Source organism: Ceratotherium simum, chromosome 35 (genome assembly GCF_057802395.1).
Source record: "Ceratotherium simum simum isolate JZ-2026a chromosome 35, ASM5780239v1, whole genome shotgun sequence".
Lineage (NCBI taxonomy): Eukaryota > Metazoa > Chordata > Mammalia > Perissodactyla > Rhinocerotidae > Ceratotherium > Ceratotherium simum.
In genome coordinates, this window is record NC_141934.1 from 27,021,874 (window position 1) to 27,037,214 (window position 15,341).

General features: G+C 41.9%; 1 protein-coding gene across 1 annotated transcript in view; it reads left to right on the forward strand.

The window, feature by feature from the left end:
• The window catches only part of TMEM132B (transmembrane protein 132B), a 212,602-nt gene that overhangs the window by 160,267 nt on the left and 36,994 nt on the right, over positions 1-15,341 (forward strand). Inside the window, exon 5 of the mRNA XM_087423598.1 lies at positions 10,091-10,234. Within this exon, the coding sequence (XP_087279724.1) occupies positions 10,091-10,234 (144 nt within the window). The remainder of the gene's footprint in view (positions 1-10,090; positions 10,235-15,341) is intronic.

Below are 15,341 nucleotides of genomic sequence, written 5' to 3' on the forward strand. Positions count from 1 at the left end.
TGATGTCTGTTTATCGCAGTACTAGTGATGTTATCTTTGATCACATGGAAAACATGATGTATGCTAGATTTTGGTACCATAAGGTTACTGTTTTTTCTCTTTGAAATTAATAAGTCTCTTGCACAGAGGTACACTGACACTATACAAATGTCCTGTTTCTTAGCATACTTTTAATCACTAGTAGCATCCATGAATGATCCTTGCTTGAAATAATTATAATAATAAATGTTGGTTGCCAGATGGTGGTATTCTAATTTCATCATTCTTTTTTTTTTACATTTATTAGTTGGAATTCTACCCAATCATTTGTTTATATCAGTATGGACTCAGAAGCTTACTATATATTATATATATTATTGTAATTGGCTACTACAGTTATTTATAATGCTGTAAAATTGTCCCAGGTGGGCCGGTGGAGGTGCCTTCAAGCTGACTCCTGTGTCCTTTTGATATTTTTTTGAGCACTTTGTTATCTTCTGGCTCCATAATGCATTTCAGGCTCATTATTTTGTACTTTCTTTGCCTTGGCAAAGAATCAGCCATTTCTCCAAAGAGCTCTGTTTTCTTTTCTTGGAGAATGGTATTCAGAACTAAAATCTGGGTCAAGGTGTGCTGATTGCTAAAGGCATTGTTGTATATGAGCCCTTTTAGCGAAGAGAGCTAAGGAAAACTACAGACACACACACCTGCATTTACACATACGTAAACACGCATACACACACCATCCCCCATGAGTTCATGGCGGTCCCTCCAATTCTGACTCATGACCACAGGGTTCACTCTCTCTCTCCTTTCCATTTTAAACTTACTCCTCTAGCAGTGAGAAACCTTGCTCTCATTTTCCAAAATATATTATTTTCTCATTCCTGGAATACTTTAGTTTTGGAATGGCTAACCCATACTGCTGTGGAAAACAAACCTAACTAGAATTCAGTATATGTTTACAGTTATTTTTATCCTTAGCCTGAGAGTATATAGTCAAAATAACATGCTGAAAAGTTACATGCAACTCCTTGCTTTTAATGGCTGAAAACAATGGAGGTTTATTCCTGCTCACACTACGTGTCCGACACACATCAGCTGGGGGCTTTCGTTGCACTTTCTTTACTCTGGGACACAGGTTGGCAGAGTAGCCACCATCGCTGCGGCAGAGAAAGGGAGAGCATGGGATCTTGTGCTCTTAGAGCTTCTGATGGGAAGTGAGCACATCATTCCACTCACATTTCATTGGCTAAGTCAAGTCACATGGCCACACCTAAGTTCAAGTGGAAATCCAGCCAACAATGTGCCCAAAGAGAACTGGTGAGCCTGTCTTGTCTAATGTCATCCTTTTAAATCCTTTGAAAAAATTCCTATTTTACAGGTAAGGAAACTGAAGCACTACAGGCTATTCTTAACCAATATATGGAGCCAATTCATTGTTTTACCTCCTGCATAATATTTTATACTATGTACATGTACCATCCTCCCCTTACCATCAATTCCCCTCACAATCACTAATCTACTTTCTGTCTCTGTGTATTTGCTTATTCTGGACATTTCACATAAATGGAATCAAATGGAATCAAAGACCCTTTGTGTCTGGCGTCTTTCACCAAGCATGTTTTTGAGGTTCATTCATGTTGTAGCAAGTACCAGTACTTCATTCCTTTTTGTGGCTGAATAATATTCCATTTTATGGATATACCTATATTTTATTTATCCATTCATCAATTGATGGGCATTTGGGTTGTTTCTATTTTGGCTATTATGAATAATGATGCTGTACAAGTTTTTGTGTGGGCATATGTTTTTACTTCTCTTGGATATATATACATAAATACACACACACACACACACACACCCAGGAGTGGAATTGCTGGATCATAAGTAAGTCTATGTTTAACTTTTTGAGTAACTACCGAACTTTTCTATAGCAGCCGCACTATTTTACTTTCCTGCCAACAATGTATGAGAGCTCCAATTTCTCCAGATCCTTGCTGATACTTGTTACTGCCCATCCTTTTGATTATAGCCATCTTAATAGGTGTGAAGTAGTGTCTTGGCGTGGTTTTGGCTTACATTTCCTTAATGATGTTAAGTGCATTTTCATGTCTTTGTTGGCCACTTGTATATCTTCTTTGGATAAGTGTCCTTTCAAATCCTTTTCCGATTTTTTAATTGGGTTATTTGTCTTTTTATTTCTTGTGGTGTAAGAGTTCTTCAAATATTTTGAAAACTGGACCCTCGTCAGATATATGGTTTAAAAATATTTTCTCTCATTTTGTGGGCTGTCTTTTCACTTTCTTCCTGGTGTCATTTGAAGCACAAATATTTTTAATTTTGATGAAGTCCAATTTATCTATTTTTTCCTCTGGTTGCTTGTGCTTTAGGTATCATATCTAAGAAATCATTGCTTAATCCAAAGTCAAGAAGAACACCTATGTCTTATTCTAAAAGTTTACAGTTTGAGCTCTCACACTTATGTCTTTGATCCATTTGGAGTTAATTTTTGTATATGGTGTGAGGTAGGGGTCCAGCTTTGTTCTTTTCATGTGGAGGTCCAGTTATCCCAGCATCTTTTGTTGAAAAGACTATTCTTTGAAACCACTGAATTGTCTTGGCACCCTTGTCAAAAATCAGTTGGCTGAAAATGTGAGGGTTCATTTCTGGTAAGTCAATTATATTCAGGAAGAGTGAGTCCTCCATCTTTGTTCTTTTTAAGATTGTTTTGACTATTCAGAGTCTCTTCATTTCCATAGGAATTTTAGAATCAGTTTGTCAATTACTGTAAAAAAAAGCAGCTGGAATTTTGATAATGATTGCATCAAACATGTAAATCACTCTGGGGAGTATTGTCGTCTTAGGAACATTAAGTATTCCAATCCATGAACATAGGATGCTTTTCCATGTATTTAGATGTTCTTTAGTTTCTTTCAATAATATTTTGTAGTGTTCAGTATACAATTCTTGCACTTCTTTGGTTAAATTTATCTTTAAGTAATTTATTATTTTTGATGTGATTGTACATGGAATTGTTTTCTCAATTTCATTTTTGTGTTGTTCATTATTAGTGTATAGAACTACAATTGAATTTTTTATTTTGAGCTTGTATCCTGAACCTTGCCAAACTCCTTTATTTGCCCTACTAGTTTCTTGTGTGTGTGTGTGTGTTTGTGTGTGTGTGTGTGTATGTGTGTATTCCTTGGATTTTCTGTATATAAGATCATATGACCTGCAAAGAGAGATACTTTTACTTCTTCCTTTCCAATCTTTATTCCTTTTATTTAGTTTTCTTTCCCAATTACCCTGGCTATAATCTCTAGTACAAAGTTGAGTAGAAGTGGTGAGAGCTATCTTTGTCTTATTCCTGATCTTAGGGAGAAAGCTGTCAGTATTTCACCATTAAGTATGATGTTTGCTGTGTGTTTTTCATAGATGCCCCTTCTCATGTTGAGGAAGTTTCCATGTCTTCCTAGTTTGTTGAATGTTTCTGTTATAAGTGGGTGTTGGATTTTGTCAAATGCTTTTTCCACATGTCTTTAGATGATCACGTTTTTTGTCCTTTTTTTCTATAATTATGGTCTAACACATTGATTGATTTTTCATATGTTGAACCAACCTTGCATTCCTGGGACAAATCCCCCTTGACATGGTGTTTAATCCTTTTTTAACATTGCTGGAGTTGGTTTGCTAATATTTCACTGAGGATTTTTGCATCTATATTCATTAGGGATATTGATCTGTAGTCTTCTTTTATTGTGATGTATTTGTCTAGTTTTGATATCAGGGTAATACTGGACTTATATAATAAGTTAGGGACAATTTCTTCTTCTAATTTTTGGAAGAAGTTCTGAAAATTGGTGTTAATTTTTCTTTAAGCATTTGTTAGACTTTACCAGGGAAGCCATCTGGTACTGGACTTTTCTTTCTGGGAAGTTTTTTTATTTTTAGTTCCATCTCTTTATCTGTTATATGTGTATTGAAATTTGAATAAGTTTTGGTAGTTTGCGTCTTTCTAGGAATTTTTCCTTTTGCATCTAGGCCATCTAGTTTTTAGCATACTATTGCTTTGGTATTCCTCTGTAATTTTTTTTCCTGTAAGGTTGGCTTCTATTTCATTTCTGATTTTAGAAATCTGAGTTCTCTCTCCCTTTCTTTCTCCCTCTCTTATCAGTCTAACTAAAGGTTTGTCCATTTAAAAATCTTTCCAAATAACTTACTTTTGCTTTAATTTCATTGATTTTCTACTCCTTATATCATTTATGTCCACTCTATTCTTTATTCTTTTTTTCTTTCTGCTTATTTTGGGCTTAGTTTGCTCTTCTTCTTCCTTAAGGTGGAAGCCAGGTTATTGACATGAGATGTTTCTTCTTTTATAATACAGGCATTATTATAACCATGAATTTCTCTCTAAGTACTACTTTCTCTGCATCTCATACGTTTTGGTATGTTGTGTTTTGTTTCACTAATCTCAGAGTTTTTCTAATTTCTCTTGTGATTTCTTCTTTGAACCATTGGTTGTTTAAAAAGAGTCTGTTTACTTTCCACACATTTTTGGATTTCCCACATTTCCTCCTCTTATCCCTTTCTACTTTCATTCCTTCTTATTGGAGAGCATACTAGTGAATTTTCCATTTCAGTTATTGTACTTTTCAACTCCAGAATTTCCAGTTGGTTCTTTTTTTTGTAATTATTGATCATTTATATCTCTTTATTGGTATTCTTTCTTTGGTGAGGTGTCTTTCTCATACTTTCCTTTAGTTCTTTAGACGTGATTTTTTTTAGTTCTTTGAGTGTATTTGAAATAGCTGATTTAAAATCTTTGTGTCTTTGTCTATTAAGTCCAACATCTGGGTTTCCTCAAGGACAGTTTCTATTGACTGCTTTTTGTCCTGTGACTGGACCATACGTTTTGTTTTCTTGCATGTCTCCTAATTTTTTTGTTGAAAAGTGGACATTTTAAATAATATAATGTAGCAACTCTGAAATCATATTATCTCCCCTTCCCTGGGTTTGTTTTTGTTATTGTATATAGTAGTAGTAGTTTGTTTGTTTAGTGACTTTTATGAACTAATTCTGTAAAGTCTCTATTCTTTGTTGTGTGTGCCCACCGAAGTCTCTGTTTGGTTAGCTTGGTGGTCAGCCAATGACTGGACAGAGATTTCCTTAGACACCTGGAATCAATAAGTGTCCCAGTCTTTATCAAGGACCTCTTTGTGTGTTGGGACATGCTTTCAATACTCAGCCCAGCATTCAACAACTCTGCCTTAGCTTTCACTGTCTGCTTTCATAGAAACTCAAGGTCAACCAGAGGTGAGATCTTAGAGCTTTCTCAGGTCTTTCTTGAGTATAAACACAGTGCTGGGCATGCACACAGCCCTAAGCATGAGCATAGTCTTATAGATTCCCCAGAATATGTATTAGCTTTTCAGAGCCTCTCTGGACATCTCTTTTCTCCTCTTTTTCTTTTAAGCTTTTGGATTAGTCTATTGTTTGCCTCAACTGTTATCTACTGCTTCAGGCAGCTATGAAGTTAGGTAACTGCCTGTAATTGCTTTTAACAAATACCTCTGGGGAAAAAGCTTTTTTCACTGCATAAGCTCAGAGTCAGGTCAAATACTGACAGTCTTGCAAGTGGGATCTTCCAGAGAACTACCAGACAAGTCAAATAATGACAACTCATTGGGAATGAGGTTTTGAAAGATCTCCAGCCCCGATCTGCTCTCTCCAGTGGCTTTTGGATGCTGGTTTTTACTGAATGTGGGCTGTTGTTTTTCAGAGCTACTACAGAGCTAGAGAGTAGGGGATGGGAGTAAGTCAAGTTAAAATGCCACAAAATTCTCTGGTTTTCAGCCATTTTTTCTTGAATAAATGCTCTCCTGGTTGCACAAGGCTTTGTTTGATTTCCAGAGTTCTGAAAAAGTTAACTTTGACTTCTTTTTGGCCAATTTTCTCATTGCTTTTATGGAGAATTTTCATATCTTCCTACTTTGCCTTTTTCACCGAAGTCACTCTAATGTGCAACATTAATGGAAACTCCTCTTCATAAAGGAATATAAATGTGCTTTCAAGACATAAAGCTTAGAGCTGGCACAAATAGGAGCAGAATAAAAGACATATTTTGATAGATGGTGAATTTTTAGCACTCTCTGGCACCAGGGGATGATTTAAATGTAATATTTAACATGATAAATTGCTTTCTTATTGTGCCAGAGGCAAGCAGGAATTGCCTCTGGGATTTTTGAGCAGCTGTTTATGGACACTGGAAAACATGGTTGCAAAAATCTCAGCTACACATGAAAAGGCTAAAGTAGGAAACATAGTTGCAAAGGTATTTGAAATAAATGCACAAGCTTCGATCAATTGTGACTTGTTGTTATGAAAAATAAAGTCACTTCCCTTGGAACTCAGTTTGGGAAAATTATTGTAGTGTCTTCTTTGAAGGTTGGGAGCTTCTACAGGGTAGAGATGGATTTTTAGTCTTTTCTCTTTCCCTGGAGCCTAGCATGTTGCCTAGTCTCACGTGTATTAGTCAAGACTTTCAGTTGCAAGTGACAAAAACCCAATGAAAACTGGCTTAAGTAAAACAGTTTATTTTATATATCTAAATTTCCAAAGATAACAGACACAGATGTAGCTGGATTCAGGAACTAAGAAATCTTTCCCAGGAATCAGTCTCTCTCTTACTTTCATCTCTGATTTCCCTTGTTTGGGTGTCACTTGACTCAGTTGCTGTGGATTTGGGGCTGGAATACATTGATTGGCCACATCTAGTTCATTTGCTCATCTGTGAAGCCTGATTTTCTGGCCTGGGGTCAGCACCATCCCAGCCACATTTATTGGTGGCAGAGTAGGATGATGCCCAAAAGAAAAATGGAGATGTTGTCATTAAAAAAAGAGGGAAGGATGAATGTTCGGCATCTACAGATGCTCAACAGGAAAAATTAATGCCTGTCCATTACACACAGAAAACACCCAGGTTGATTGTTTCACTGGCATTAGGAGTTGAATTTAGCGGTTTGTTCTGGAACCATGATGCAGTCTCTCTCCTTTGTACACATTGCAATTATTCCACATCCACAACATGATCCCACCTTTGGTGAGTTCTCATCTCAACTCCCACAGTGCCTCCTGCCTCCTGTCCTCGCTGTACGCCATAAATGCAAACGTACATATATTTCATCTCCCTGGTGCGAATGGAATACTCAGGAACACAGACTATAGTTACATCCTTTTGGATTTATCTCTTTGAGATTCTGTCCAGAGGTGAGGGCATATGTTAAAAAAACAAAAACAAAAACTTATTTTTTCACTTTTCTTAGATTGGGTTGGCATTATTTTCAAGTATTCATTATAAAGTTGATTTTTCTGTTGACAAGTAGCTATTATTTGCAGGTTTACTATCAATGAAAAACAAACAATCTATAAACTGGGAATAATACTAGTAACTGCTTTGAGACGGTTGTCGAGAAACTGAATGAGCAACTGATTACATGTAAAGACTTAAAACTTCTCCTCCTCCCCCTCCTCCTCCTCCCCCTCCTCCTCTCCCTCCTCCTCCTCCTCTCCCTCCTCCTCCTCCTCTCCTCCTCCTCCTCCTCTCCTCCTCCTCCTCTCCCTCCTCCTCTCCCTCCTCTCCCTCCTCCTCCCCCTCTCCCTCCTCCTCCCCTCTCCCTCCTCCCCTCTCCCTCCTCCCCTCTCCCTCCTCCCCTCTCCCTCCTCCCCTCCCTCCTCCCCCTCTCCCTCCTCCCCCTCTCCCTCCTCCTCCTCTTCCTCTTCCTCCTTCTTCTTCTCCCTCCTCCTCTTCTCCTCCTCCGTCGCTGACTCCATCTCTTGGGGTGGAGAAGGAGGGGCTGATTTAGAAGACTGAAATGGAACCTGCCTGGTGCTTGAGCGGAGACTGGGGACTCCGAGTGTGAAAAGAGCACTTGAGATGACCTGTTTGGTCGATCCCATTGGGCCCATTGTTGAGTGTTGGTGACTCTCATTGTTGAGCTGTGTGGCCCCCTGTCTGCCAGCTTCTCTGGTTGACTCTTTCTCTGCAGCCAAGTGTGAGAGTAGCGTCTCCTCTAGGGCACCTTTGTGAACCCGCTCAGTGGTTCTTTAATTCATTCTTGGAGCGCATGTGTTAAAGCTCCTCCTGTAATAGCTGTATTTATTGAGCCCTTTTTGTTTATCATGTTCCGGTTCTGTTCTAAGCTTTGTGCATAGATTGATCCATTAAATCTTCATAAGGTCACCATACTGTAGGTACTTTTATTTGCCTGGTGTTCCAGATCAGGGAACCCTGGCACATGTGGAAGTAACTTGAGGCAGACACTGTTGATGGCCTATAAGAAGCTATTTACAGCCCCCTACTTCACTGCCAGCTCCACTATAGAAGCCCACTTTCCCAGCCTCCTTTGCAGGTGGGCTGGCCATGTGACAAGCTTTGGACTCCCTGAGGAAAAGGAGCAGGTGCAGCAGGTCGCTCCTTCCCCCTCAGCCTTCCCCCTGCTTAGACAGTGGATGGAGATGGCTGGTGTGATGGGCGCCATCTTGCTGCCTTGAGGGAGTGGCCAAGAGAACTGCAGAGAAGTCACCCTAACTGGTTGAGTCACTGGGCCAGAGCCAGCAGGCACGTTCTTCCAGGCTTCTGGTTATGCGAGAAGCATATAAACCCACGTTGGGTTATTTCACTTGAGTCAGGTTTTCTGTAAATGCAGATCCACACAATCCTCACTGAATCAGAGGCTGAGCCAGGTTCAAACCCAGACAGTCCCATCCCAGAGCCCATGCATGTCACCTCTCTTCTGCACTGCCTCTCACACGCCAGATACGGTCCCAGGTTCCGTGGATGCAGTGGAGAGCAGAACAGAGATGCTCAGACCCTGGGGGAGTTTATAATCTAATGAGCAGTCAGAGATTAAGACCTCATCACAGAATAAATAAATAGTGACCATTTGTGGTTATTACCAAGCAGGGCAGACTAGGTGCTGTGAGAGAGAACAATGGGGCCTTAGTTCACACTGCGGGAGGCAGAAGAGCCCGGTTTCTCTGAAGAAGTGGACATTTACGCTGAGATCTGAAGGATGGAAGGAACAGGGAGGTGTGTTTTGGGCCGAGGGCTCTGCACATGTCAGAGCAGAAGGCCTGGATGAGATGGTACTATTGGGAGAACTGAGGAGACGTCTGGGGGCCGGACCCTGGGGAGGGACATGGGAAGGGGCAGAGAGAGCTGAGAGGTGGCCGAGGGTCAGATCTCTCACGTGGGCAAGTTTGGTCTTTACCTTAAGAACCTAGGACGCTTTCAGCGAGTTTTAATCTAGGAGAGAAATACTCTGAATTATATTGAAATGAAAAAGGTTGTCTTTGACTGTTGTGAAGAGTGGACTCTGGGAGACGAGTGGGCACTGTAGCCGGCCTGGTGAGAGGGCACTCCCAGGGGAGGGGCTGCCGTGGGGATGGCAAGATGGACAGACTGGAGATGAGTTATGAAGACAGAGCCTGCAGGACCCCCGGGGATGTCAGAGGAAGAGAGAAACTAACATGACGTCAGCGTTTAAAAATTCCTGGGTTTGGAGGGAATCTCAGGGACATGGAGGTTGGGGAAGGGAGGGTGCTGGTGGTCAGCTCAGGAGAGCAAAGGTTTATGTTCTGACTGGTCCTCTTCTGCTCTGTGTGCTGTTGTCTTTCCTAATTTGACCTCAGAATGAAGGCTGTGTCCACGATGTTAATAAATGCAGAAAATTAGTCAGTCATTTCCCAAGTGAACCTTAAGCCAAGATTGGAAACTATTGGAAAGAGCTCCTGTGCTGTGTGTGACATGTGTCTGCAGGACGGTGGGGGTGGGGTGGAGTGAGGGAGGGGAGGCGACATCAGGGCGTTGTGACAGTGACTCTGCCCCTGGGAACTGAGAAGAAGGGCCAGCTCTCAGGCCTGCTGATCTCAGTCTGCGATGGAATGCCACCGGCTGGTCCGAGTTTCCGTTTTGCGTTGGCTTCCTGCCTTCATCCGTTCGCACACTTGTTTCAATTGCAGAGCAGGAACAAGGCAGTCGGCAGCTTGGTCCATGCCCCCCACCGCCCCGTCTGCTGTTTGCTGACCCCGCCCTCTCCCCCCTGTGCAGGACACGGAGGTTCTGAACACGGCCATCCTCACGGGCAAGGCTGTCTCGGTTCCCGTCAAGGTCGTGGGCGTTCAGGAGGACGGCTCCGTGGTCGCCGTGTCGGGGTCGGTGGAGTGCAGGTCCGCGGATGAAGACGTCGTGAAGGTACAGCGGGCTGTGTCTGCGGGTCCCCCAGACAGGCGGTCCTTTGCGGCCCTTCTTCTGTCCCAGGGTCTTGTTCTGACCAAGAGTCCCAGGCTCCGAAGGGCTGGCGCCAGGACGACCGTACTAAGGAGTGAGTGAGTGACAGCGGGACGCCCCGGGTCAGGAGGAGGCTGCACGGGGCACTGCTCCCCCCCATCCCCCCCCCCTCGAATGGGGACCCCTGGCCTTGATCTGGAGCAGAAATAATTTTTCCCCCTCTTTTTGCTCATAGAACAATATTTTCCCAATTTTAGCAATCTGCATGCCATTTTCTCAATTTTTGCCAACATCCTGTGCCAATAATATTATTTACTCAATATATTTTCTTTAAATGCCTCACTTTTTCAAACTTAATACTAATTTAGCCTCACTATAAGACAATACAATCCATGAGCTTGATGTACTAATTTTTTGTTAATATACATTAAAATAAATGACTATTACATTAAAAAAAAAACTTCATCCATGTGCCCCCTAACTTAATTTGAGTTCCAGTGGATACATCTCACAGTTGGGATAATCTGGCCATGGGACATTTCTGCTGGGCTCTTCACTCTAATTAACTGGGTTTATGACCCCAAATTCAGCCAGGAACGAGCCCACGGTTTTTTTCACGTTCTGTGCAAGGGTCTGTTTGAATCAGCAAATTTAGTTTCTGCCTATTTTTTCTTGGCACACTGGTTGGCTCTTTCCTTTTGCAGCAGAGACCTCAGAGAGATGGGATTTAAATCTTTAGAACCCTCTTTTCTCCTTTAAGTTGCTAAGAGAGCTCCAGGTCCTATCTATTCCTTCATTTTTTTTATTTTAGGTAATTGAATTTTATTATATTTTATTTATTTATTTACTTATTTAAATTTTTTGTTTATTGCAGTAACATTGGTTTATAACATTGTATAAATTTTAGGTGTACATCATTATACTTCTATTTCTGCATAGATTACAATATGTTCACCACCCAAATACTAATTACAACCCGTCACCACACACATGTGCCGAATTATCCCTTTCACCCTATTCCTTCATTTTAGAAAAATACGACGACACTGAGTTCCGTCCTTCCTCAGACTCCTCCGGCTCCTGTTTGGAGGTTAAATGAAACTTGGTCCCAGTCTGAGAAACTTCAGGGCGGATGGGTTGTGTCCCTGTCACAGAAATGCCCCTAGGGTTTTCCATGTGGGAGAAAAGATCTGGGAGGGGCTGATTTCTTCTAATTGTGACCTACAGGAGGCTGTGCCTTAAGCCAAAAATGGTTTTGGTAATGAAGAATTGATATGTCTGTGAGGCCTAATTAAAAAAAAATTAATCCTTGGGAAACCCAGATTTGGCATAGCCTGTTTCCTGAGTTTGGAATGCTAATTCTCCCCCGAGACAGAAGGTGGACCAGCTTCAAAGTACACACAGCCTTGCCTTGGGGCTCCTGGCAGGCCTTGGACTCTTTGATTAAACAAATCTAAAGCCTACTACATTCAGAGTTTAGAAAGATCTGAGCCAAGTCATACAAGCTCATCAGAATGAGAAACACTGATGATGCATTGCCCTTTGTTGCCCTTGACAATGCACGTTATTTACCATCCCCATGTCCTTCCAGAAGGGAGACACTGGTGATGGCATATGGAGATGGTATCTGTGTGATTATGCTGTCACGGGCTCCAACAAATCGCTCCCCTCTGCGGTTCCCTAAGCCTTATTCCCCCCCAGAGCCTGCTGTGGAGCCCCACAGGGTGGTGCCCCCTCTGTCCTGCCCTGGAGAACTCTACCCTGCAGAGGCGAGTCCAAGTTCATGGACCCTGTCATTACCTTATCCTTGGTTGTGTCCCTGTCACAGAAATGTACTAAAATTCCTCTGCCAAGACTGATAGACAGATTGCTTTGGAAGACAATAGTTTTTGGCTCAACTGTCACTTTTGTGGCCTCATGAAGGTGGGACTTTCTCCTAGCAAATTATGGCCCGATTTTCAGAGGAGCAAACCAGAATGTACAGATCACCAAGCTCAGAGATGCTTTCGGATTTTTCTAGGGGAGTCCAGGCTCTGTTGCAAATCCTGGGGCTGTGTCAGTTGAAAGGATTAATTAATTGGCTGTGATGCATTTGTTACGGCTTTAGTATCAATACTTGTAATGAAGTTTGCCACAACCCTAAGACAAACAGCATCATCTGCAGAGCTGTGCACTGGCCTTAGCATCATCCCAGGGTCATTCTCAAACATGTGGCACATTCATTAGCATTCCATGGAGAGACCCCCTCAGTCTGTGGGGTTGTCACTTAGTCACTCCTTCACGGTGCAGAAAACACTGTGTGAACCCCAGGGAGAATCTTGCAGAGTTTACCAAAGATCTTCACGTGCTGGCAATTCTGTGCGTTGGGACCATGATTTAGGTAAGGGAGAAAGTATGAATTTAGGAAGATGTAAATTGTGGTGGCACACAAACAGATTGGCTTCTTTGACTTGGGGTTGAATGACTTTTGGAGGACAGAATCTGAGGACATCAATGATTTTGAAAGGCTGGAAGCTTGGCCTGGTCTAGCAAGATTGGGAGGCGGTGTTAACCAAACCAGGCTCATTTTGCCCGCTGCATGATTATGTCAATCACTGAGATGAGGAGTCTGCAGCAGAGAAAGGGTTTAATTCACACGGCAGCCAACTGAGGAGATGGGAGAACCAATCTCAAATCTGCATCCCTGAAAAACGGGGATTAAAGATATTTATGGGATAAAGGGGCGGGATGGTCTGAAGTATGGGAATAGATGATTGGAGGTGAGGAGAAGTGAGGTAATTGATGATGTGCACAAGCGTAGTCAAGCTTCTTGGCTCTCATATGACGTATGTTCACAAAATGGCGGCATTACCATGATCTGAGGGTGGGGTTTTCAGCTCCTTGATGTCAAAGGTCACCTATCAGTCATCCTCGCAGGCCCAGTTGATGCGTTGGTGGTCTTACCCAGCCTGAACTGGACAAGGAGTTGACTCTTAGTTCCTGGAAAACTTAAGCACTTGTTACCATGGTGACCCAGCCAGAGATGTTATCTGTAGGGTGGATTTTAGTAATGCATTTTCTAACTACTTTTGCAAACAGACAACTGAGTATAGTTAAAGCAAGTTGGCCCCAGATTTCAGGAGATACGTCAAGTTTTAAGTTGACAACTATTACTTCTATGCTTAGAAAAACACACAAGTAGAGGATTCATCTTAATAGTAGTGTGTGTGTGTGCAAGAAGTATCGGCACTTTTATTAATAGTGAGATCTAGTGAGTCAACTGTTTGAAGAGGCTGCTGCAGGCTAATGTGATTTTCATTGGCATTAATGGCTGCGTGATCCCAGAACAGAGGTCACATGCAGGCAGGCCGCAGACTGGATCTGGCTCAGAGGTGTGTGTGTTTATTATTTGATTTGTTGCCATCCTGTAAAAAGTGGCAAATTCACATGGAAATCTGGATTTCCAGCTTCTTAGGGAAATCACTAGGTCAAGTAGCCCTGGGTCCACATTTCTTGCTGTGACACTCGCCTGGAGCTGACTAGAGGACTCCCCTGTGCATAACGCCCGTGCCCTCCAGATCACCTCAATCCCCACCACTCCCTCTCGTCTCCCACATGGAGGCTGAGGGGCGTTTGTCACTTGTTGTCACACTTGCGCTGCAGGTTTTCTGATAGTAGATTTCAGAGGAAAGTGAGACATTTCTTGTATCCTGATCTTTATAAAAAATAAGCAACAAATGATAGACCTCACTCTGTCACTCTGACGGAGGATTCTCTGTCTTTCTAACCATAAGAGGAATGCTGCAAATTGGATTGTGTTCTGCTCAAGAGAGTTTGGGGGTGCTGAGGGCCCTTGAAATCACATCACAGGAGAAATGGCTGAAGGAAGTGTGAGTGTTGAGCCTGGGATGAGAAGAAAAGGCTGGGGGGTGAGGGAAGAAGGAGACATGGCAGGTCTTTTTAAGCCCTTCAATGGCCATCGTGCGGAAGATTGAGGAGATTTGTGCTTTTTAGATTCCACAAGTGGAAGTTAAAAGGGAACCACTCTAGCTCAATACAAAGAACGAGAACGCAGAGGTAGGGAGCTCCTTGGTTAAGCTTTCCGACAGATGATGTCGGCTCAAATCCTGACTCCAACCTCCTCGCTGGTTAACCTCAGACAGATTGCTTAACATCTCTGAGCCCAGTGTCATCTGTAAAACGAGGATGATAGTGCTACAATGGAGAGGTACCTTCCATAGAGACTTGTCCCAAAGTCAGTGGCTAAGGCAGAACTATCAATAATCAAAATAATCCTTGAAAAGCCTTTGAGAATACCTGGGTTCAAAAAGTTCAAAAGACAGTTGATGTTTAAAAAAATTTCTCCTTCCATTTGAGCTGTGGCCAGCTTTCCTGGGGCATCACAGGGCAAGGTTTAGTTTTAAAGACAATGTTGGGGGGAGTCTAGATCAGTCAGATTTGGGGGGAGGCAAAGGTGAGATATATTTTCCTCTTTCTTTTATTCTTCTCTTTTGTGTCTTCTGATGGAAGCATTATCAGATGGCAACCTAAAGTTATTCTAAGCTCTTTAATTGAATTAATGTTTGTTAAATCTGTGTGTGATAAAATCCCAACATGGAGTTTTGGGATGATTAAATAAGAATGTATATATAAATGAAGTCACGTGATGCTTGATCTGTAATATATCAATAAATATTATATCTATATATCTACATCTATATATTTACATGTAAATATCCATCTTCATATCTGTATATTTTAACTGCTACTTGATTGTAAGGTCTGCAGTGTCTATGACTTTGTTTTATTGACTATTCTGTCCCCAGTCCCAAGCAGTGTCTGGAACACAGTGGGACTCAATAAATATTTGTTGAATATATTAACAAATGAATGAATGAAAGAATGAACGAATGCTAGAGCTTCCTAGAGATGGAACAGGTTCCTAGGCAAGAGTGGTTGCCTAGTCTGTATCAGAACATGTCCAGTGAATTGCCTGTTATTGGCAATCTTCAAAGAGAGGTGGGAGGTCGTCTGTAGCCAAAGGGACTTGGCATTGGTTGGAGACGTGGACCTGATCCTATGATCCAAGCCT